The sequence below is a fragment of the Schistocerca piceifrons genome, chromosome 8, assembly GCF_021461385.2.
Source record: "Schistocerca piceifrons isolate TAMUIC-IGC-003096 chromosome 8, iqSchPice1.1, whole genome shotgun sequence".
Classification (NCBI taxonomy): Eukaryota; Metazoa; Arthropoda; class Insecta; order Orthoptera; family Acrididae; genus Schistocerca; species Schistocerca piceifrons.
The window spans coordinates 385,450,548-385,474,493 of record NC_060145.1 but is presented as its reverse complement, the minus strand read 5'-3'; the positions used below and the strand labels follow the sequence as shown (position 1 = coordinate 385,474,493).

Sequence of the window (23,946 nt, the reverse complement as noted above, 5' to 3'; positions counted from 1 at the left end):
AAAGTACAAGAATTGAAGCGTTCCTAAAAAGCAGTGAAGCTCACGTAACACTACGCACAAAAAACTTAAAACCTGAAGTAGACATTAGTGAGATTCTTCGGGAAAATTTAAGAGTATACCGAAGGGATAGGCTAATAGGAAATTTGGCTGGTGTATTTGTCGCAGTAGACAAGTTGTCAAAACCCAGCGAGATAGAAATCGAAGCTTTGGGAAAGATTCAATATCAAAGGTGGTCATAAAATTACGACTGCATCCTCCTGGTGTTATTGAAAACTTCAGGGAAAACCTCAGTTCATTGGTATATAAGTATGCCAATCGTACAGTGATCATCGGAGGAGACTTTAGCCATCCAACAATCAATTGCGACAATTGCATTTTTGTTAGTGGAGGACGTGACAAGATATCCTGTGAAATATTACTAAAAGCCTTCTCCGAAAATTGTCTACAACAGATACTTCAGAACTCCACTTATGATTGAAATGCATTAAGTCTAATGGCAACAAATAGACTTGACTTCTTTGAGGAAGTCCCCACTGAAATTGATATCAGTGCCAATGAGGCAGTTACAGCAGCAACGACTACCGAAGTACATAGAACAACGAAAACAAGTTTTAAGATTTACATTTTCAGCAAACTGGACAAGGAAACAGTAGTGTTATATCTCAGTAAGGAACGAACTTTTAAGCTCAGGACAGCAGTGTGAAAAGGAACTACGGCAAAAGCTTAAAAGAATCGTTAACGATAGACTGGATAGATATGTACCCAACAGAAGAGTTCACGATGGAAGGGACACTCCATGATAAATAGTCACTGTAAAAGAACTTCTAAAGAAACAGAGACTACAAATACTATTCAATGAACTGTATACAAAGCCAGACCAACAGGCATTATATGCATTGACCGAAAAAGAATAGTGCGTTGAGAATGGCTAGTTTCTAGCTGAAATCTAGATCTGCCAATAAAAATTCCAAAGGGCGACTGATAGCTGAAATCTATTATTTACAGATTGTCAGCATGTTTTACAGAAACAGTGAGTCCAGTATTAGCGTTTCCGAATTGCAATAAGGAACTCATTTTCTCATATGATGTAGCGAGCCATGCACTCACTTGTGCGCTGAGTCAGGATGTTGAGTGTTTGGAATATCCAGTGTACTCTCAATAAATGCAGATGAACTCAGTGGAGAAGAATTACTCCGTTGCAGACAATGAAATACTGAGCATTATCTATGGAACAACCTATTTCAAATGTTCTCTATGGAAAGAAATTTTTAGTGGGGTTGAAGGATCCATCTAGTAAGTTGACACAATGGGCTGCTCAACTGAGTGAATTTGTTTTTGAGATCAAACATTAATCCGGAAAGGAACACAGTTGAGTGGGAGAGTAATGGTATTACAAATGAAAGGTAATGAGCTTAAGGAATGACAGGTAACACAGAAAACGCATTACGAATGTAAACAGTTTCATAAACAGTCGCAGGTTTGTGTGTAGAATGGGTCGCTGTTGAGAGGAACTAAGTTGGAACCATGACTGGTCGTGCCAGCCATGTTGAGGGTTACATTATTAAAGGAGACAAATGATCCCAAGGTCTCAGGTCATGGGGGATGCAGGACTACCAACAGGAGAGCAGCAGAGAGGTACTGGTGGAGGAATAAAAAGACCGACATGGACCAATATTCGTGGAACTGTATACAATATGCACATACAATGGATTTGTGTTTGTGCCAGAGCACCATTATAGAGGTTACCTGAAGCATAAGTACCATTTATACTGCTCAGGATTGCTGTCTTACAGCCAAATCACGACTGATACCTTAGGTCCATTCAATAAAACACCTGCAAGAAACAAATATGTACTGACGATTATGGACCATTTCTCGAGATACATGGAAATGGTCGTAAATCCTAACCAACTGGCTGTAACAGTGGTGCAAGAGCAAGTAACCGGTTAGATACTGACGTTCAGGGTTCCTGAGACATTACTGACAGATCAGAGACCCAACTATATGTAAGCTTTATTCAGTGAATTTTGCGGCTCTTGTGTGCGAAGAAATTGAAAGTTAGTCCTCTAGATCGTCAAGCTAGCGGAAGAATGGAAAGAGTTTATAGAACTTTAGGGAACATGTTGGGATAATATGTGTACACACACCATACTAATTGGGATGCCTGTTTAAGGTACGTGGTCTCACTGTGCAACTCGAAGGAGCGCATGAACACAAGATATCACCATTATGAGGCAACATTTGATCGTAAGTTGCCATCAGCGTTTGAACTGATAAAAGCAAAAAATGTAAGACAGGAGAATCTGTTAGAGTTGGCGACAGTGATGAGGGAAAGATGGAAGAGGTAGGGACCATAGTCATGCTACTGGACATCATCGGAGTGAAAGCATTGTGGAACTGTCGCCTGAAAGGGGGAGAGCTGTTCGTGAAGCAAGAAGATGTGGTTATTGTGGTGTCACCGCCAGACACCACACTTGCTAGGTGGTGGCTTTAAATCGGCCGCGGTCCATTAGTACATGTCGGACCCGCGTGTCGCCACTGTGTGATCGCAGACCGAGCGCCACCACAAGGCAGGTCTCGAGATACGGGGTAGCAATCGCCCCAGTTGTACGGACGACTTTGCTAGCGACTACACGGACGAAGCATTGCTCATTAGCCGAGCCAATAGTTAGAATAGCCTTCAGCTAAGTCAATGGCTACGACCTAGCAAGGCGCCATTAGTAACATTGCATGTATCTATGGAGTCTCACTTATATCGTCAATAGCGATGTACCAAGGATGGACTAAAGTTAAGTAGTCCAGAAGCTACCTACTTTTCTTTATAACATTCATTACGTATCCTGTTACAGACCTATAACTTGCCTGCTAATCGCGTGCCTTTCGGCTACTTCCGTGGCATGGCTGTCTTGCTACGCTACAACAGTTATCACCAATCATTGCTTTGTGATACAGGTAGATTTAATGCATGCGAAATGTGGGTCTAGGAGATAAGACTAGAGGAAACATTCGATAGTTTCCAGCAAGGTGCAAAGAGTTGTGGAGTGATCAAATAGTTATGGAGGAAAATGCATGCGGATACGGATGACCTATGAGAGACAAAGGCCAGATGATGCTGTTTCTGGAGAGTACATCACATCCAAGGAGGAGGAGAGATTGGATCGGTGAGGGAGGCCGGTTTCTGAAAACTATGTTTGGGATAGTTGACGAGGACATAAGGGGGACGAATGACATGGTGACAGCGGTGAAACAATGGGAAAAGGAGACAAGGTAGCAAGTGAGTGGGGCACGTTGATGGCAAATTTAGGGAAGAATGTTTTAAACAATACTCAGTCATTACGCCAGCTGACTGGTGAAGTAATAAGCTATGTGAGAACTGTGGAAGAAACAGTGAACCAGAACGTAAAGCTGTTACAAGCCAAAGTCGAGATATTGGATAGGGAAGTAGGAATCAAAAAAAAATGGTCGCAGTTCTTGGAAAACTGCGTGTGGGAAGCACACAGAAAACTATCAGAACTAAGACAAGCCATGCAGCAGGCTTCATGAGTACAGCGTGTAGTGTATTTATTGCCACATGATCTGTACCCATAAGAGCTACAGAAAGTACAAAAAGAATTAAAGTTGAATTGAAGTAAGTCATGGTGCCTTTCCATGAAAACTTGCACTCCCATTTCAACCTAGCTGCAATGGAAGTGAGGACTGATGGATCGAAGATTTACATTCGAGTCTTCTTCTCACTAATGAGAAAGCAGGCAAGGTATCAGTCTTACGCAGTCCACGAGTGCACCATCAAGGGGAGGATGCTGAAGAAGTTCGTCAGAGTAAGAGTGCAGCGATTGTTGCTAATTGAAGAGGACCAGAGTGTACATTGAGGACTGGAGAAATCAAAGTTATAGAAGTGTTTACAGGGATAAAGTTATGGTTTCTTCATTCAGGATAATGAGCGGAGGTCAGAACTCCTATGCAGTGAAGTTAGTCCTGGGTCGGCAAACGGGAAAGGATGACGTGGAAGAGGTGAATTGGCCTGAGTTGTAGTTCCAGCAGTTTGAGGCACATTGGTTGCACTCTGCCTTGGATTAAGTGGTAGTAGTAGTCAGTTGCTACCAACAGGGCAAACTAACGCCAGCGAAAAAGATTGAACTGGACAGGAATGGATTCCTAATACACAGGATATTATGCAAAATAGTGGGACCTACTTTCCGTCTACCTGGCACAATTTTGTGAACAGCACATTTGAGCATTCCACAGCGTTGGTTCTATTGGCCAGAGGAACCTATGAAAGTGTTGCCAGCTGTGAATAACTGTTTTGAACGAGACTTCAGGACTCGAGTTAATTCAGTCCATAGACAAAGTCGTTAAGAACAGGAAGGGCAAATCTCATGAAAATGCAGCATGTGGATCGATATAGCGAGAACCAGTTCCAAAAAGAAACAACATTGACCATTGTCAAATGAGCACAGTTCTTGATTAAATGTAAAAGAAGTGGAACACAAGACGAAGTTCGAAACCAGCCGCTGTTCAAATCCTGGCGGAATGGATTCCCAGAACCTAAGAGGCAGCAGGGAGAACTATAAGTCTAATTAAGCTAAAAAGGAACTGTCAGATGTTAGGATTCGTAGTGCTTAAGAAAACGGAGTGGAATAAGCAATTCTGAAAAAAGAGCAGAGTATAGTCAACTTTGCAAGCAGCCAAGGAGCTTGTCACTCTAGTGTGCATACGAATAAGGTAGGTTAGGGCGACCTGAGGGACCGAGTCTATGGTGAGGCACTGTAGCACACCGACCATATTTGGTCAATATGAGCGAAGTGAATTTCAGCAGCGCCAGTTGCAGGCAAGCAGGGGTTTTATCCTTTACAAAATACAACATTGCCTTTGCAACGTTGCGAGGCAAGCTGGTTGTGCAGCTGATCCAGCAGTACCCAAGTGGTAGATGCCGTAAGACTTTCCACACTGGCAGCTGCCGAGATGTTTAGTATATGTGTCGTAAGGCATAGCAAAGCCCGAACAAGCGCAGTTTGGAAGTGTGTAAACATCTGGCCATTTATATTAAAGTAGCTCTTGTTAGCTTGGCCACCATCTTGAGCGCTGTTCGTGGTCCACAGTTCGACTGTGGTCAGAGCAATCTGATCTGAGACTGTGAAATCTGGAGCTGCCGCCACAGTGGGCCAACACTGGCTCTGGGAAGCATCTGTCCTGCCACTGACTAGGGGGAAGTGGGTCTCTGCCACTACACCACTGGCCTGCTGCCTTCTGAACAAAGCTTTTGCTGCCTGGCGAGATGGTCAAGCCCGCTGTGAGCGAGGGCACCAAGGCTGTGACCAAGTACACGAGCTCTAAGTAACGTGGTGGCTCTGGAATCTCTCCTTTGCCGTCGTCCAGCACAGAGAGGAGAGGGGAGGTGAGCAAGAGTGCGCATCAAAATGGTCCTTATCAAGGCCAACAATTGGCTTTGACGGAGAGCGGAATTGTTGTGTGTGTGTTTTAAGGGAGGTGTACAATGCCGTTGTTCAGTTGCTCGGTAGCCGGCACGGTTCTTTTCGTCCTGTTTGGCGGCGTGTGGGTGTAGCTTAATGCAAGTGGAAGGCTGTGTGTGGAGAGCAATGTGCGGCAGTGCGCATGGCAGCTAGCCGGGGCTGGCCAGAGCTGGAATCGACGCTGGAGGACGCATTTGCATCATGGGCCACTACCCAGCCGACGATGTACTGTGTCAGCACTGCGTGACACAGGAGGCCACTGAATGTCTCTGCCAAACTGCCGCTTCCTGTACGGAACTTCAGTGAGCTGCCAAAATAGAGCATTTGAAATTTGAGGTTGTTTAATTGCCTCCGCATGGCATCCGCCCCCCTCCCCCCCCCCCCCCCCCCCGCCCAACCCATCTCCACCAATCCACTTACACTTCCCAGAAAGTTTAAATTAATTGTTGACGCATCAAGGAAGCTTGGTCCAACAGTTGATTGTTCCAGGTACCTCGCATGTTGAAACGACTGTTACTGCAGAACGATTGCAAGGACCACTGTTGCTTACGTTTACACAAATTACTTCACTATTAGGCGGCACATGTTCCCCAGCTGAACATAAGCAAGCAACAACTAATAAGATGAGACCAAGTCGTCTTGAGCGAGCCGTCGGTCGGAGAGTAGAGAGGAAAGATATCTGAATAGATACTCGAATAGTTGCTTCTTAGGACCCACTAGTTCTCATGATGTGACGTTCGATATCAGTTTACCAAACGGACAAGGAAGTCATGAGCAAATTAATGAGTAAATGTGTATGTATTTTGTGAAAAATGGTTCAAATGGCTCTGAGAACTATGGGACTTAACAGCTGAGGTCATCAGTCCCCTAGAAATTAGAACTACTTAAACTTAACTAACCTAAGGACGTTACACACATCCATGCCCGAGGCAGGATTCGAACCTGGGACCGTAGCGGTCTCGCGGTTCCAGGCTGAAGCGCATAGGACCGCTCGGCCACTCTGGCCGGCTATTTTGTGAAGAACCATGCTGTGAAGCTAATTAATGTTAAGCACTTTTATTAATTACAAATATTAAGGTTTAAGAGCAGCATTTGAAGTTAATTGTTAATAAAGGGAATCAGTGCACCAGCAGCACGAATTTAAATTGTGTATTAGAATTGTTTTATTTACACAGAATGGCAGTTTCTGTCCACAATTAAGGTTGTCCTTGACCAAACACAATTACACAACTATGGCTAAATTATAAAAATATTAATATCTCCAAACCATAAATAAAAATAATGTCTCCAATATTTTAATAAAAAACATTGTTTGTGTCAGCCAGAATCCATTCCGTTACATTCTCTGGTGGTCTCTTCAGTTAGAAAGCGAAGAAAAATGATGAGATGAAATTTTCTGAAATAATTTATCCTTGATTCTTCGTGACACTTATTTGACTCTTGTGACAATTGTTTTCCAGTACCTCTCCAACATCCACACCTAGCCCTACACATAAAAAGCCTCGCTACAGCGTATGACTGAAGGCATTTCTTGTACCATTGCCATTTGCTCTCATTCGTAGACAAAAGCAGTCGGTATGCATCGGTATCAGCTCTTGGAAATTTGCAATAGACCTTTTCATGATGCATAATGCCTCTTCTGTAGCGCTTGCCACTGGAGTCTCTTGAACATCTTCGCAACGCTCTCATGCTTACTAAGCTCCACTCTTCTTTAGATCTCTGTGACTGCTACAGACTGACGGGCGGTACTTAAGAATAGCACAAATGAGTATTTTAAACGAATCTCAGACTGTCATCTGATTCACCTACAATTCAGTTTTTAGGCTGCTCCTCACAGATACTCTTAGATATCTTAGTTTAAGAACAGAAAGAAAGCCGGTAGTCTACATGTTGACTAGGCTTGTTAGAACACTAGTGTCGATGCAGCAGCTCCGCTATGAATAGAAAGTCGCCGGTAGTCTACATGTTGACTAGGCTTGTTAGAACACTAGTGTCGATGCAGCAGCTCCGCTATGAATAGAAAGTCGTCCGCACTCTGGCTTCTCTGCACCTTTTTCATACGATTTTAAATAAGCTATTCGGTTAAAAAAAGATTTTTGCATTACTTATATAGCTTTATAGGTCAGCTCCGTGGTGGTGCGTATATCAGTTCACTATTGGTAATGTTTTTATATTTGGCATATAAGTAACACACTGAACAAAATTGGAAAACGTTGAAATGAAAAATAAGGATCACTATAAATTTGCGTTTGGTGTATATTATGCCATGCACTGCTGTGAATGAAATTTAGGTAACACATCAAACCTCTCTTTAAACGTGGGAGATCAATGTCTGTCTCCAGTTTCGAGAATATAGATTGTATACATCGTGTTCACTTCAGATCGTGCGTGAGAGAGTTAAATATGTGTTTATAGCATCCCTCATATCTCGTAAACGGTTGAAGACACTGAAACGAGATTTTGTCAAATGACAGAATGGAAAGAGGAGAGTATTTTTCCATATAGATCACAAGCAGAATTATCTTATCTACCGGTGTATAAGAGTAACTACTGATTTTTTCAACGGAATATCGTATTTTTTAAGATTCATCAACAACTGATGAAATGAAAATTAGTGTGGCATTGCAACAAGATAAGTAAAGATATTACATGTTTATTTTTACACCAAGAATGTGCTTTCTCATGAGCTTTTGACCTGATTTGTCCTCGGTTTCCCGTTTGGTAAACTACTGTTTCAGGATTTCGTCGCTACCGCAAATCGATTAGCATGCTATTGATGTGATATTATTTAACCCTGCTTTGTTTTGGCAAAATTAGCAAATTTTTACGTTTTAACAAGAGAAAGTTTGTATGCCAACTAGCTCTGCAGATGATGAGGAAATTGATGAAATGTATGATGAGATAAAAGAAATTATTCAGGTAGGGAATGGAGACGAAAATCTAATAGTCATGGGTGACTGGAATTCGTCAGTAGGAAAAGGGAGAGAAGGAAACATAGTAGGTGAATATGGATTGGGGGGAAGAAATGAAAGAGGAAGCCGCCTTGTAGAATTTTGCACAGAGCATAACTTAATCATAGCTAACACTTGGTTCAAGAATCATAAAAGAAGGTTGTATACCTGGAAGAATCCTGGAGATACTAAAAGGTATCAGATAGGTTATATAATGGTAAGACAGAGATTTAGGAACTAGGTTTTAAATTGTAGGACATTTCCAGGGGCAGATGTGGACTCTGACCACAATCTATTGGTTATGAACTGCAGATTGAAACTGAAGAAACTGCAAAAAGGTGGGAATTTAAGGAGATGGGACCTGGATAAACTTAAAGAACCACAGGTTGTAGAGAGTTTCAGGGAGAGCATAAGGGAAGAATTGACAGAAATGGGGGAAAGAAATACAGTAGAAGAAGAATAGGTAGCTCTGAGGGATGAGGTAGTGAAGGTAGCAGAGGATCAAGTAGGTAAAAAGACGAGGGCTAATAGAAATCCTTGGGTAACAGAAGAAATATTGAATTTAATTGATGAAAGGAGAAAATATAAAAATGCAGTGAATGAAGCAGGCAAAAAGGAATACAAACGCCTCAAAAATGAGATCGACAGGAAGTGCAAAATGGCTAAGCAGGGATGGCTAGAGGACAAATGTAAGGATGTAGATGCTTGTCTCACTAGGGGTAAGATAGATACTGCCTACAGGAAAATTAAAGAGACCTTTAGAGAGAAGAGAACCACTTGTATGAATATCAAGAGCTCAGATGGCAACCCAGTTCTAAGTAAAGAAGGGAAGGCAGAAAGGTGGAAGGAGTATATAGAGGGTTTATACAAGGGCGATGTACTTGAGGACAATATTATGGAAATAGGAGAGGATGTAGATGAAGACGACATGGGAGATAACATACTGCGTGAAGAGTTTGACAGAGCACTGAAAGACCTGAGTCGAAACAAGGCCCCGGGAGTAGACAACATTCCATTAGAACTACTGATGGCCTTGGGAAAGCCAGTCATGACAAAACTCTACCATCTGGTGAGCAAGATGTATGAGACAGGCGAAATACCCTCAGACTTCAAGAAGAATATAATAATTCCAATCCCAAAGAAAGCACGTGTTGACAGATGTGAAAATTACCGAACAATTAGTTTAATAAGTCACAGCTGCAAAATACCAACGCGAATTCTTTACAGACGATTGGAAAAACTGGTAGAAGCGGACCTCGGGGAAGATCAGTTTGGATTCCGTAGAAATGTTGGAACACGTGAGGCAATACTAACCTTACGACTTATCTTAGAAGAAAGATTAAGGAAAGGCAAACCTACGTTTCTAGCATTTGTAGACTTAGAGAAAGCTTTTGACAATGTTAACTAGAATACTCTCTTTCAAATTCTGAAGGTGGCAGTTATAAGAGTCGAGGGGCATGAAAGGGAAGCAGTGGTTGGGAAAGGAGTGAGACAGGGTTGTAGCCTCTCCCCGATGTTATTCAATCTGTATATTGAGCAAGCAGTAAAGGAAACAAAAGAAAAATTCGGAGTAGGTATCAAAATTCATGGAGAAGAAGTAAAAACTTTGAGGTTCGCCGATGACATTGTAATTCTGTCAGGGACAGCAAAGGACTTGGAAGAGCAGTTGAACGGAATGGACAGTGTCTTGAAAGGAGGATATAAGATGAACATCAACAAAAGCAAAACGAGGATAATGGAATGTAGTCAAATTAAATCGGGTGATACTGAGGGAATTAGATTAGGAAATGAGACACTTAAAGTAGTAACTGAGTTTTGCTATTTAGGGAGTAAATAAATGATGATGGTCGAAGTAGAGAGGATATAAAATGTAGACTGGCAATGGCAAGGAAATCGTTTCTGAAGAAGAGAAATTTGTTAACATCGAGTATAGATTTAAGTGTCAGGAAGTCGTTTCTGAAAGTATTTGTATGGAGTGTAGCCATGTATGGAAGTGAGACATGGACGATAACTAGTTTGGACAGGAAGAGAATAGAAGCTTTCGAAATATGGTGCTACAGAAGAATGCTGAAGATAAGGTGGGTAGATTACGTAACTAATGAGGAGGTATTGAATAGGATTGGGGAGAAGAGAAGTTTGTGGCACAACTTGACTAGAAGAAGGGATCGGTTGGTAGGACATGTTTTGAGGCATCAAGGGATCACAAATTTAGCATTGGAGGGCAGCGTGGAGGGTAAAAATCGTAGAGGGAGACCGAGAGATGAATACACTAAGCAGATTCAGAAGGATGTACGATGCAGTAGGTACTGGGAGATGAAGAAGCTTGCACAGGATAGAGTGGCATGGAGAGCTGCATCAAACCAGTCTCAGGACTGAAGACCACAACAACAAGAGAAATGCAAGCTTTTACTCAATATTCGCCACTGATGACGCTTCTATGAAGCAGAAAAAGGGTAAGAACCGTGGGCCAAGAAATTCACTCCTGCTGTAATTTCGGTAAAATCCTGTAACCCAGTATATTTTGAATGATGAACAGTGGGTATTAAAACTTGCCTAATAATTTTGTTTTTATACCTCAATGGTCACAGAAACATGAAAACAATTCACAACACACACTGCATCATCTTTTTGTTCTTATCCCAATTCAAAAGTGAATTCCTGACTTGCTTCGCCTCAGATATCTTTTGATGAGTTAAGGATACGAGGGGCTTTCAATAAGTAATGGAACACATGTTTTTATCGGCCAGTTTCTGCTCAAAAAATGCGGAATATATCGTGGGACATCGAGGAATATTTTCGCTTGAGCCCCTATAGTTTCATGAGCTCGTACAGAAAGAGATATAGGTGTTCATACTTCCCGCGCGCTACACGAGATTGGAATAATAGACAATTGTGAAATTGGTTCGATGAACCCTCTGCCAGGCACTTAAATGTGATTTGCGGAGTATCCATGTAGATGTAGAAGTAGATGTAGATGAATCCGATAAGTGTCGCCACTATACGTAGACTTTTTTGCCGAAATTCAGAGCATCGTAGATATTCGTAGGTGCTTGCAGGATGTCTACGTAGACCTGGCAGTGAACAAAAGCACGGTGAGTCGTTGGACGAGGCGTCTGTTATCACTGCAACAAGTTCGTGCAAACGCGTCTGATCTCCCGCGTGCCGTCCATCGCACACAGCTTGAGTCCTTCAATGTTTCAACGTGCGGACGCTCTCATTCCAGGTGATCGACGGTTCACGATCAAACACCTCGCTGCTCAAGTGGACGGCTCTGCTGGTAGTGATGACACACTCGTCCACCAGTTGGGCTACTCGTCCTCCAGTTGGGTTCGTCGCAGCCTTGCAGAACACCATTAAGAGCAACGAAAGACTGTCTGTGCGGAACCGCTTGCATTTTACGAGGCTGATCGTGGCAAGTTTTGTCGAACATCATCACAGACGATAAAACATGGATTCACCACTTCGAATCGGAAACAAATCGGTAATCCGTGGAGTGCTGTCACGCCACCTCTGCCCGAAGAATGAGTTCAAAGCCACTAACTCAGCCGGAAAAGTCGCTGCGACGGCCTTCTGGGACTCTGAAGGGTCATTCTGTTGGATTTCCTCCCTCATGGTTCAACGATCAACTCTGAAGTGTATTGTGCTACCTTCAGGAAAATGAAGAAACGACCTCAGCGTGTTCGTCACCACAAATTGTAAACTGAGTTCCTCTGCTCCAAGACAACGCAAGGGCTCACACAATTCCGTTAATCCGAGAGGAGCTCATGAAACTTCATTTGACTGTCTTTCTTCACCCACCCCACTGTCCAGCTCTCGCACCTTCCGACTTGCATCCATTTGGCCGAGTGAAGAAGGCACTCCACGGGAAGCAATATGTGGATGATAGGGAGGCTATTGATGCAGTAAGGCCTTGATTCCGACGTCGCCCAGTAGAATGGTACCATCAGAGCACGCAGGCCGTCCCGGTAAGGTGGCTAAGGCCGTCACATTGAACGGAGATTAAGTTGAAAGAAAAATATGGTTTTGTAGCCAAAAGAGTGGGGAATAATTTGGAGAACTGAAAACCTGAATATAACCACCATGCTCTCAGAAAAATGTGTTACATTACGGTCCTCGTTAAATCGATTTTCACCTCTATGAGTAGTTACAGGCAGCTCACAAAAGGAACTGCGCTTTAACGAATAGAACTACATATCCTTTTGGCTCCAGAATAATAGTCCTCGTTAAGACATATTTCGTAGCTCTGAAGCTGTACACTCTGACGACTTGCAGAATCAACTGATAGTCAATGTGAAAATAGATTATCAATATCTTTGATAAACGAGAAATATTTGAGCTGAATAGGTTTAGCCTTTCACTCATATTATCGAAACTATAGTGCGCTATTTGGTGCGAATTTCTTCGTATTTCTCAAATCATTGAGGTATACAAAGGAAATACTTCAGTAAATGTCATTACCAGCTGTTAATTACTATAAACACGTTGGGTTACAGGAATCCGCCGAAACTGCAGCAAAATGAGAAACTTATTTTCACCTGACATGTTAACCTTTTTTTGTTTTCCGAGAACCGTCTTCAGTGACGAATTTTGAGTAACAGCTACATATCTCTTCTCGTGTAAAATTCACTTTTTTTGCCGAAACGAAGAAGAGTTTACACACTGTCAACTCATTTACATACTAACGCAGATGTAATTATTACAGAATCCTGAACCAATAGTCTATTGAATGAATAACAGAGGACAGATCAGATCAGATCAGTAGATTATGAAAAAACACATTCTTGACGTAAAACAAACGGCTAATTTCTTGATTTAGCTGGTTGCAAAGCCATAGTAATTCTCATTCCACCAGCTACCGATTAGTCTTAAAAAATAATTACATTATTCCATTGAAAAAAATCTGTAGTTACTCGTATATTGCAGTAAATAAAATAAATTTAGATGTTAACCATATGAGGGATGATGATGTGAATATTTCGCACTCGCGCGCACGATTGGAAGTGAATATGCTATATACGGGTGGCCCCGCGGGATTAGCCGAGCGGTCTAGGGCGCTGCAGTCATGGACTGTGCGGCTGGTCCCGGCGGAGGTTCGAGTCCTCCCTCAGGCATGGGTGTGTGTGTTTGTCCTTAGGATAATTTAGGTTAAGTAGTCTGTAAGCTAGGGACTGATGACCTTAGCAGTTAAGTCCTATAAGATTTCACACACACATATGTAAGGGCCATCTCTTCGAGACTGGAGCCAGACATTGATCTTTTCCCAAGTTTAAAGAAAACTTCAACATGTTAGCTAAAATTTATAAAGAGTAATATATAGCCTAGTGTGTACCAAACGTAAATTCGTAGCGAAAATTATTTTTTCGGTGCACACATTTCGAATTTCGTGCAGTGATGTACGTAATCCCTAAATATTACAATAACCATACCCTTAAACGAAAAGATCGGCAGTTCATCATGAAGCTGGTATAAGAGGCTACAAGTAACCAAAGAATGTAAATTTTTCACCGAATGATTTCTGTAAAAACGTTTGAGAAAGAGTAGCCGGCGTGAGCTTTTTTTGTGTGCGCAACCTAACGGTTACTAGTGACTGATCGCTAATACTGTGCTCGAACAGGAGGGGAGTCTTTCCGCCTATTTGTGTGCAGTCTGCTACGTAAAGTTACGCTGATAATCAACTGGCAGTCCCTGCACCAAGTGTCGATCATCTGCAGGTCTTCCTGCATTTCACTACAGCGTTCACGGCATTGCAACTTTCCAGCTTACTACAATGTTATCAGCGAACAGACTCACGAATGTTTAGACGTTATTCGCCTGAACACTGATATGGTCCTACAATACACTGAGTTGAAAAAAGTCAAGGGGTATGTCCGAATATCGTGTCGGATCTCTTGCCCGTCGTAGTGTAGCAAATCGACGTGATATGGACTCAAAAAATCGTTGGAAGGCCCAGGCAGAAATATCCAGCCATGTTTGCCGTCCATAATTGCGAAAGTGTTGCGGGTATAAGATTTTTAGGATTTTGTGCATGAACTGAACTCTCGATTATGTCACATAAGTGTTCGATGGGATTCATGTCGGGCGATCTGGGTGCCAAATCATTCGCTCTAATTGTCCAGAATGTTCTTCAAGCCCATCACGAACAACTGTGGCCCTTTGAAATGTCATGGTTGTTTGGGAAGATGAAGTTCATCAGTTGCTGCAAATGGTCTGCAAGTAGCCGAACATAAACATTTTAAGTCAATGATCGGTTCAGTTGGACAAGATAACCCTGTCCATTCCATGTAAACATACTTTGCAAAATTACGGAGCCATCACCACCTTGCAAAGTGCCTTATTGACAGCTTGAGTACATGACTTCGTGGAGTCTGTGCCACACTCGAAACCTACCATCATCTCTTACCAACTGAAACTGGGACTTATCTGACGAGCCCATTATTTTCCAATAGGCTAACGTCGAACCGTTATGCCCACGAGGCAAGGAGAGACGTTGCAGGCGATGTGCTGTTAGCAAAGGCACTCGCGACGGTCATCTGCTGCTATAGCCCATTAACGCCAAATTTTGAAGCACCAACGAATACGTTCATCGTAGTCCCACATTGATTTCTGAGGTTATTTCACGCAGTGATGCTTATCTGTTAGCACTGACAACTCAACGCAAACGCCGCTGCTCTCCGTCGTTAAGTGAATGTCGTGAGTGCCACTGCTTTATCCGTAGTGAGAGGTGATACCCGAAATTCGCTATTTCGGCACACTCTTGTCATTATGGTTCTCAGAATATTAAATTCTCTAACGATTTCTGAAATGAACTGTCCCATGCGTCTAGCTCCAACTAACATTCCGCGCTGAACGTCTGTCGATTCCCGCCGTGCGGTCATAATCAGTCGTAAATCTTTTCGCATAAATTAACTGAGTACAAACAACGATTCCGTCAGTGCACTGCCCTTTTATACCCTGTGTACGCGACAATACCACCATATGTATAAATGTGTATCGCTATCCCGTGACTTCTGTCGCCTCAGTGTACATAATCTCGTAATTTATTCATTAAGTGACAGTGCGAAACTGTATCGACATCACGTCTGGGATTCATCTCCTATCCATGTCTTCTCTCAATATGCTTTCAGCACTGCACCTGTACTGATGGTGCTGCAGTTTCAATCCATCGTTTCCTGAGAGAGGTGATTGCTCACTGCTTAGCTAGATGTGAAACGCATCTGCCTGTTGCTCTGAAACACAGGTTTATTGCCAGCGTATTAGGACAAAGATGTATGCCGCTATACCCATAATGCTCTGTGTTACAGAGCGAGCGGCTGATGCGGTCGGCCTTCGGCGGTGACTGGCCGGATGGCGACGTCCGTTGCTGGCGTCTGCTGTACATGTTATGCCTCAGCACCTCGAGGGCCCTCAGCCTCAAGATCTGCGGAATCTACACGCTTTCCAGGATGACTCTGCTGCAGGTGTGTATCAACCGGGCTCACGCAACGACGTTATGAGTGCAGGAGGTAGGTCAGTAACTGTATGCAGCGAACTGGACATGCTTGTCCTATAAAGTACGCAAAGCTTACTAACATGATAAAGATATAATTAAATGTTTTAGATTTTTTGACATAACAACGTACTATAATTGTGTTTTTTATTCCAGTCTTGGATTAGTACTTAATATAAAGTACTTCGACGATGATCTTCAGATCTACAATATAAAAAAAATACAACCAGCGGGCAGTCTGTATTTCAAAATAACACAGTATTTCCTATGGCGATATACTATGATACAAACTGTGAATTTACAGATAAAATAAGGTCCTAATGTGATAAAGTCGTAATGACATCGTCAAAACATATAAATACACTCAGCAAAGCATCGTCAAACTAAAATACGGTGTAAAATAGGCGCCGGCCGAAGTGGCCGAGCGGTTCTAGGCGCTTCAGTCTCAAACCGCGTGACCACTACGGTCGCAGGTTAGAATCCTGCCTCGGGCATGGATGTGTGTGATGTCCTTAGGTTAGTTAGGTTTAAGTAGTTCTAAGTTCTAGGGGACTGATGACCTCAGCTGTTAAGTCCCATAGTGCTCAGAGCCATTTGAACCATTTTTTTTTTTTTTTTTTTTTTTGTAAAATAGGCCCCATCGTCCACACAGTCATTTTGCAGCTGGCGTTACTGTACAAAACGTACTGAAGTTCAGTAGCCACCAGAAATGTGCTTGTCTATATGCTTTATAGATGTCTCTACTGTGGGCTTAGATTTATTCTTCATTTACGTAATAACCATACTATGATGAAAATACAGTAGGTAAAATACATATAGCACACTTTCAAATTTTGATAATTACTGTAGAAACCAAGTGTAATAAAATAAAAGACGAATACAGTAACATATAAAATTATTTATAGAAAGTGTATAAAGGTAATAGGTTTTGACACTTTTTTGGTGAGTGTATTTATATGTTTTCACGATGCCATTACGGCTTTTATTACATTAGGACATGGTGTAGAACAGGTACGTTTTACCTTACTTTATCTGTACATTCCCAGTTTGTATCAGAGTATATCGTGATAGGAAATAATGTATCGTTTTGAAAGATAGACTGCCCACTAGTTGTATATTTTTTATATTGTAGCTCTGAAGATGGTCATTACTGACTGAAGCCGGTCATCGTCAAAGGACTTTCATTGTGATCAAACGCTGGAATAAAAAACATTTGCCACTACCTGAATCACTGTTTGTATTCGCGGCTACGTCACAGATTGTGTTACCAGAATCAAACGAAAAATCGAAATATAAATAGCTCTGCATCTGCACTGGGTGTAGCGTCTTTCCAAAAATATTTTGGGCGGCCGAAAATTCAACTGAAACCCTACAGACCGGAGCTACGTATATTACCGGCAGTACAGCACAAGGCGGCGTGCTGATAACGGCTGCTACTTGTCATTCGCTCCAGTGCATGGAAATGGGCTCCAGTTTGGACACCAATCGAAGCGAGAGAGCGAAAAAACTAAGAGTTTGTCTGGGTGCCCAGACAAGTGAAAATGCGAATGAAATTACTCTGCACCAAGGGCGGCAAAGTAAACGACCGACTCTTGCAGTGGCCACGAACCAACAATACCTCAAACTCTCTTCACCACGCAACCAGAGACCGACCGCTCCGCTGCAGCAGAACTCAGCCAGTCCTGATCGATTACCAAAGCTTTCGCCAGTTGTGGCCTTACAACAAAGTCGTCTAGACTCCTATTATCACATTCCGCCAACATATGTGCCAATAGCATCCTTTCCCGCCAATTAGGTTTAGGGCTCTGAGCACTATGGGACTCAACTGCTGAGGTCATTAGTCCCCTAGAACTTAGAACTAGTTAAACCTAACTAACCTAAGGACGTCACAAACATCCATGCCCGAGGCAGGATTCGAACCTGCGACCGTAGCGGTCCTTCGGTTCCAGACTGCAGCGCCTAGAACCGCACGGCCACATCGGCCGGCTCCCGCCAATTACCGACGGTGACTGCAACCGTGTGGTGACGTAACAGTCGAGGAGCCGATCACAGCTTCAGCCAGGACTTTGCGCGGGAATCTTTCCAGCGACGTCCGCCCCCGTCAGCTGAATGATCAGCGCGGCGGAATGCCACGCCAAGGGGCCCAGTTTCGATTCCCGGCTGCGGCAGGAGATTTTCTCCGCTCAGAGACTGGGTGTTGAGTTTTCCTCATCACCATTTCATCCCCATCTCCGACGCGCAAGTCGCCCAATGCGGCGTCGAATCCAATAAGTGCTTGCCCTCGGCGGCCGAACTTCCCCGAATGGGGGACTCCAGGCCCACAATGCCGTACGCTCATTTCCGTTTTTTTCAGCGACGGCCGCCAGAGGAGTACGGTAATTGGAGTGTTATGTGTGGCTCCATTCTGTTGGCTATTTCGTGGCGCTCGGAGACCATTGCTCCGAAGCGTTCCAAACAATAGCACAGCCGTAGCGCCGAGCTGGTGCGTTCCTGCCCCAAACATGAGGCTTACGCAAGAAAACTGACTCCAGCCATTTTAAAAATAGCGAGTGACCATCGCTCTGACCCATGAGATCTGAGATGAAAGAGAAAGCTGCCACCCACAGGATGCGACTCCGTCCGCAATTCTGAGTGACCGGATGTTACCCCTGCCTACTGACAGTTTGCTGCTATTGTGAGTGTTTGGCCCTCTCTCTGCTTAAAAGTTTCCACTCGACTCCGACATTAAATGAACAGAATTTTGATACGCAAACATCTTACTCTCAATCATGTACATTCCGCCACGTGGCATCCGGTTACCTACCTTGCACTCCGTCTTCAGGCCACAAATGGCTCATCGGGACCATCCGTTTCGTTTTCATCTGTGGATGCGAACAGGAGGAGCGTGTGTTCAGCACACCACTCTCCCGGTCGTTATGATGGTTTATTTTACCGGAACCGCTACTATTCGGTCGAGTAGCTCCTCAATTGTCATCACGAGGCTGAGTGCACCCCGAAAAATGGCAACAGCGCATGACGGCCCGGATGGTCACCCATCCAAATGTCGTCCATGCCCGACAGCGCTAAACTTCGGTGATCTCACGGGAACCGGTGTATCCACTGTGGCAAGGCCGTTGCCGATTACCCACCTAGCATGACATTAATTTGCGTGTATGCAAGTTCATGAGTCCGCAGCTCGTGGTCTTGCGGTAGCGTTCTCGCTTCCCGCGCACGGGGTCCCGGGTTTGACTCCCGACGGGGTCAGGGATTTTTCCTGCCTCGAGATGACTGCGTGTTATTGTGTCGTCTGCATCATCATCATTCATCCCCATTACGGTCGGAGGAAGGCAAGGGCAAACCAACTCCACTAGGACCTTGCCTAGTACGGCGGTGCGGGTCGTTCCGGGTTCGACTCCCGACGGGGTCAGGGATTTTTCCTGCCTCGAGATGACTGCGTGTTATTGTGTCGTCTGCATCATCATCATTCATCCCCATTACGGTCGGAGGAAGGCAAGGGCAAACCACCTCCACTAGGACCTTGCCTAGTACGGCGGTGCGGGTCTCCCGCATCGTCCCCTACGCTCCGCGGAGTACGGGACCTCATCATCATCATCATACAAGTTCATATTTTAGAAATGTAAGGTAGGCTGGTTTGATGGCCCTTAATAAATGTATGAAGAGGCAAGAGGGCCTCCTGTCTTATAGCATCTCAGTGTGGGCATTCTGGCAGCGTCTTGCGAGTTAGACGGTGCTACTCGCGCTCTCGTACTGCTGCCGCTAACGCCGGATTCCGTGCCGCACTTAGTTGGTATCCTTCGCCTTCGTCTCTGTTCGCAATATTGTCACGAACGTTTATTTAGATGGGTTCCGTTATGATGCTGTCAATTGCCGGTTGCTCGGTGAGGCGCATTTGTGGTCTAGAACTCGAATGTATGGTCTTCCCTTATGCTACACTCTCCTATCGCTGATTCTTCTGTCTGTCACACTTGCACATACCTGTTGTGCTCCTCGCAGCGATTCGATTACAGCTCTACATTTGCCCAATATGCTGTTGGCCACATACGGAGGCGGTGCTGTATATTTCCCGTACGTTTACTTTTAGTGGAGTTTTCACAGAGTCAAGCCTCTCTTTCGTCTTAGGCAGTCATCGTCAGATGGTTTTTATGTTGGAATGCAATTTTAGCTGGGAGCAGTTCAGTGTATGGAAGGAAAGTGAGTCTCTTGCCGTCTTCTTCCTCTTCCCAGTTTCGAGTATCTTGTCTTTTCTTGACTGTCCAACTAATCTGTGATTGACACTATCAATTTTTGCATAAAACTTCTTTCAGGTGTTGTAGTTCGTGCAAGAGGCACTCTTTATCGTAGATGATGTGCACGTTATGTACCAGAGTGGTCAGAACTGACTGTCATTTAAAAACTTTGTTGCAGGAGAAGCAGCTATAAAGAAGTACTAACATTAATAATTCAATAATTTCAGCTGTTGCACCATGTGATAATGTATTTTGATGAGGAGACTATTTTTAATTATCTCAAAGATTTCATCCACTGGGTTGTTGGTCTAAAGATTGGTAATATGAAAAGAAGCAAACCTAGCTCCTTTTGGAATGGTAATTTATCTAATGGCTCAGCTATCTCATAACAATTTGACCCAATAATGTTTATAAAAAGTTTAATGCGTTTTAGCATTGTATTTAATTATTTAGAAATTAAGTGTGGCCTGGGGTGTTAGTTGCATTAACAACTGCTCTTACTGGCACATTTTCTCTGTGTATTTTAAACTGGACACTCAGTATTAGTGTCAATAGACTCATTAGTTTCAGGGAGCTATTTTTCATATGTATGAAGCAAAAAATGAAAATTTTTATTCGTGTTTGGAAACTACTGGTATGACCGGACTTCATCTCTCCCTTCTACCGTGTGTCTCTCTCCTGTGAGCTTCCTACAGGTGTCGCTGCATACCCCATATATGTCGCCATTGGTTTCTATTTTCCCACACTTATTCATCATCATCTAATCTTTCTCTTTTTCTTAGGGACGTCTTTATCGGATGTAACCAGGCCACCTTCTTTCTTTCTTTTCTTCTTCCCTGAACATGGTACATTAAGATCTTCTTTGGCCATCTGTCATCTGTCATTTGGATTACACATCCATACCAGGCAAGCTGCAATTCTTCTATAGGATATGCCTCCTTGAATCTGAGTCATTTCCTTGATTGTGCTTATTACGTGGTCTCGTCAAGGCATTCTACTCGATCCTACGAGTCCACTTCCACAAATGTTAGTTTCTTTTTTTTCCAGTAATCTTCAAGCACTCATATCCGTAAGTTGTTTTAGGCTCTACGATGCTGCTATAGAGCGCCTTCTTTACTTTGTAATTTATCGTAGATGACTACAACAGAAGTTTACCTTCTGCATTACTAGTTTCCCATTATCTACTGGTTGCTGTATTTCTCAACTATTTCTTCTGTCTTCAGATAGGATGCTACCCAAATATTTACACTTTTTACATGTTTTCATTTACTCGCCAACAGCTAATATTCTACCTACATTTCTCTACTGCACAGTTATTCAGCTTTATGAAAGTTTACTTTCATTCCCCACTAATCAAATTCTTCTAATAATTTTCTTAGCATAAAGCAGCATCCACTTCTCTACCCATCCCTATGTGATCATACGTGAAGAACGAGGCGTACATACATGAATCCTTTGTTGCCTGAATACCCATGCCTGCACATTTCCTACTCCACAAGTCTAAGACATTCTGGGTGTATATTTTCAAAAAATATAGCAGACAAACTGTGTCCTTGCTTCAACCCTTCTATAATTTTTAAAGACTGCGAGGAAATTTTATTCCTTACTTTGATTACATAGTCTACAAACTTGTATAGGTTGTATATATTTCTGCCACAGGTCTTTTCAAGCCCTTTCCCCCCTCAGGACTTCAGACACTTTCTTCAACAGCACTGCGTCATATGCATTCTCGAGATCTATGGCTATTCAGATTACTTTCCAATCTCTTTGCCATTAGTTGCCCAAAAATAAAAACGTTGTCATTACAGGATCTTCTCTTCTGGAATCCCCTTTCCTCTTCAAAGTATTTCAGCATCCCGTCTGCCGTATCTTTTAGGACCTGACTATAGAACCTACCAGTCTAATTTGTATCACATATTCTACAATAATTTCAACATACCTTCTTACAACCTTTCTTATTAATTGGACTTAGATATGCCAAATTCCATTTGTTGGACATTTCTTCTCCCTCTAGCATGCAAGCATTAAACAACTTGATACTTCCTGGCAGATTAAAACTGTGTGCCGGACCGAGACTATAACTCGGGAACTTTGCCTTTCGCGGGCAAGTACTCTACCAACTGAGCTACCCAAGAATGACTCACGCCCCGTCCTCACAGCTTTACTTCTGCCAGTACCTCGTGTCCTACCTTCCAAACTTTACAGAAGCTCTCCTGCGAACCTTGCAGAACTAGCACTCCTGAAAGAAAGGAAGGTAGGAGACGAGGTACTGGCAGAAGTAAAGCTGTGAGGACGTGGCGTGAGTCGTGCTTGGGTAGCTCAGTTGGTAGAGCACTTGCCCGCGAACGGCAAAGGTCCCGAGTTCGAGTCTCGGTCCGGCACACAGTTTCAATCTGCCAGGAAGTTTCATATCTGCGCACACTCCGCTGCAGAGTGAAAATCTCATTCTGGATTAAACAACTTACTGAAACATTCCCACACTGAGCACATACTGCGCAAATTCTGTAGCTATGTTTTCTGGTCCAGGAGATTTTCGTTTTTCATTTATTTCACAGATCATCCTTCTTATACTGTTATTACTCGGTCTACATTTTCCAAAAGTAATTCATGCACTACTATGTCTTTATATCTGCTTCTCTCTACCGTGAGCAGTGACCTGAAATTATTTACCAGTCTATAATGCCAATAACTGTTATATTTGCTCTTTATTTCACGTTTCTTCTTAAATTCTCCATTATTTTACAGGCTTCTGCTATCTTTCTAATCCCATGGTTCTATCTACCTCTTCACATCTCTTTTTCCATATCTCATTTACCCTATGAGTAAATTGTTTTTTAACTTCCCTGTTTATTTCCATATAGTTTTTTCTGTCCTCCAGGTGTCTCGTCCTCGGTCGATTGTTACAGTTTTTCTTCTTCGCTTGTACCTTTACCGCTGTCTACTGCTCTGAGATTTGTTTTCTTTCTTCTCTTTGTTGATCCAGTGCTTTCTAGGCTGCCACATGAACGCATCTTTTAAACTGTTCACATTTTTCTTGAACATTTACACCTCCATCAAAACTTTCCAGTTTGATGGCTAGTTTCAGTTTATAATGATATTTCGAACTTTAATCTCAGAGACAATTGACTTTATACTTAACAGCATTCAAAATTTTAATAGGAACACTATCTTCCTGATGTACTCCTTACCTCCCATGGTGGGGACACAATCTTTGCTGCACGCAGAAAGCCACATTCTGGGCCTCTCCATACCCTTACATGGTTCACTCTAAATCTAGAATGTATCTCTTGTATGGTGTATTCTATAACTGTTCTCAGATCTCTTGATTGACTCTGCCATGTCTATTCATGTATTCACTTATGGGGAAGAAACCATTTAAAATTCTCAAATCATCCAAAAACAGTGTTATTTTAAACGAAATATTTGAATGCCTTTGAAATATATTCCATTTAACAATCAGTGACGAACATTTCCTTTTACCTGCTTTGGTTATTAGAGAATTGAGGAACAATTTACGTTAATGCTATTGCAGATTACATGTTACTAATTAAAAACTCCTTTAGTAGTAATAGCAATGGAGATTATTTTATTAGCGTTACTGTAACTTAACTTACTCACCTTCATTATCTTTAATTGTGCCAGTCGCTAATTTAGTGTAACAAATGATTTGGCATTGAGTTGTGTTAATTTTCTGAGACAATGTTTAAATCCTTTATTAGAATTGAATTTCTGTTTTTGGAAAAGCTGTATTAGTTCTTTTGACGACTCTGTCATAAACATTAAAACCTAACTCGAGGTTTGGAGCACCATCA

At 42.8% G+C, this 23,946-nt stretch overlaps 1 protein-coding gene across 1 annotated transcript in view; it reads left to right on the top strand.

Annotated features, from left to right (window-relative positions):
- Window positions 1-20,327, top strand: part of LOC124712369 — a 136,741-nt gene extending 116,414 nt beyond the window's left edge. The window contains exons 6-7 of the mRNA XM_047242665.1: window positions 15,724-15,879; window positions 20,313-20,327. Of these exons, the coding sequence (XP_047098621.1) occupies window positions 15,724-15,879; window positions 20,313-20,327 (171 nt within the window). The remainder of the gene's footprint in view (window positions 1-15,723; window positions 15,880-20,312) is intronic.
- Window positions 20,328-23,946: the final 3,619 nt, after the last annotated feature.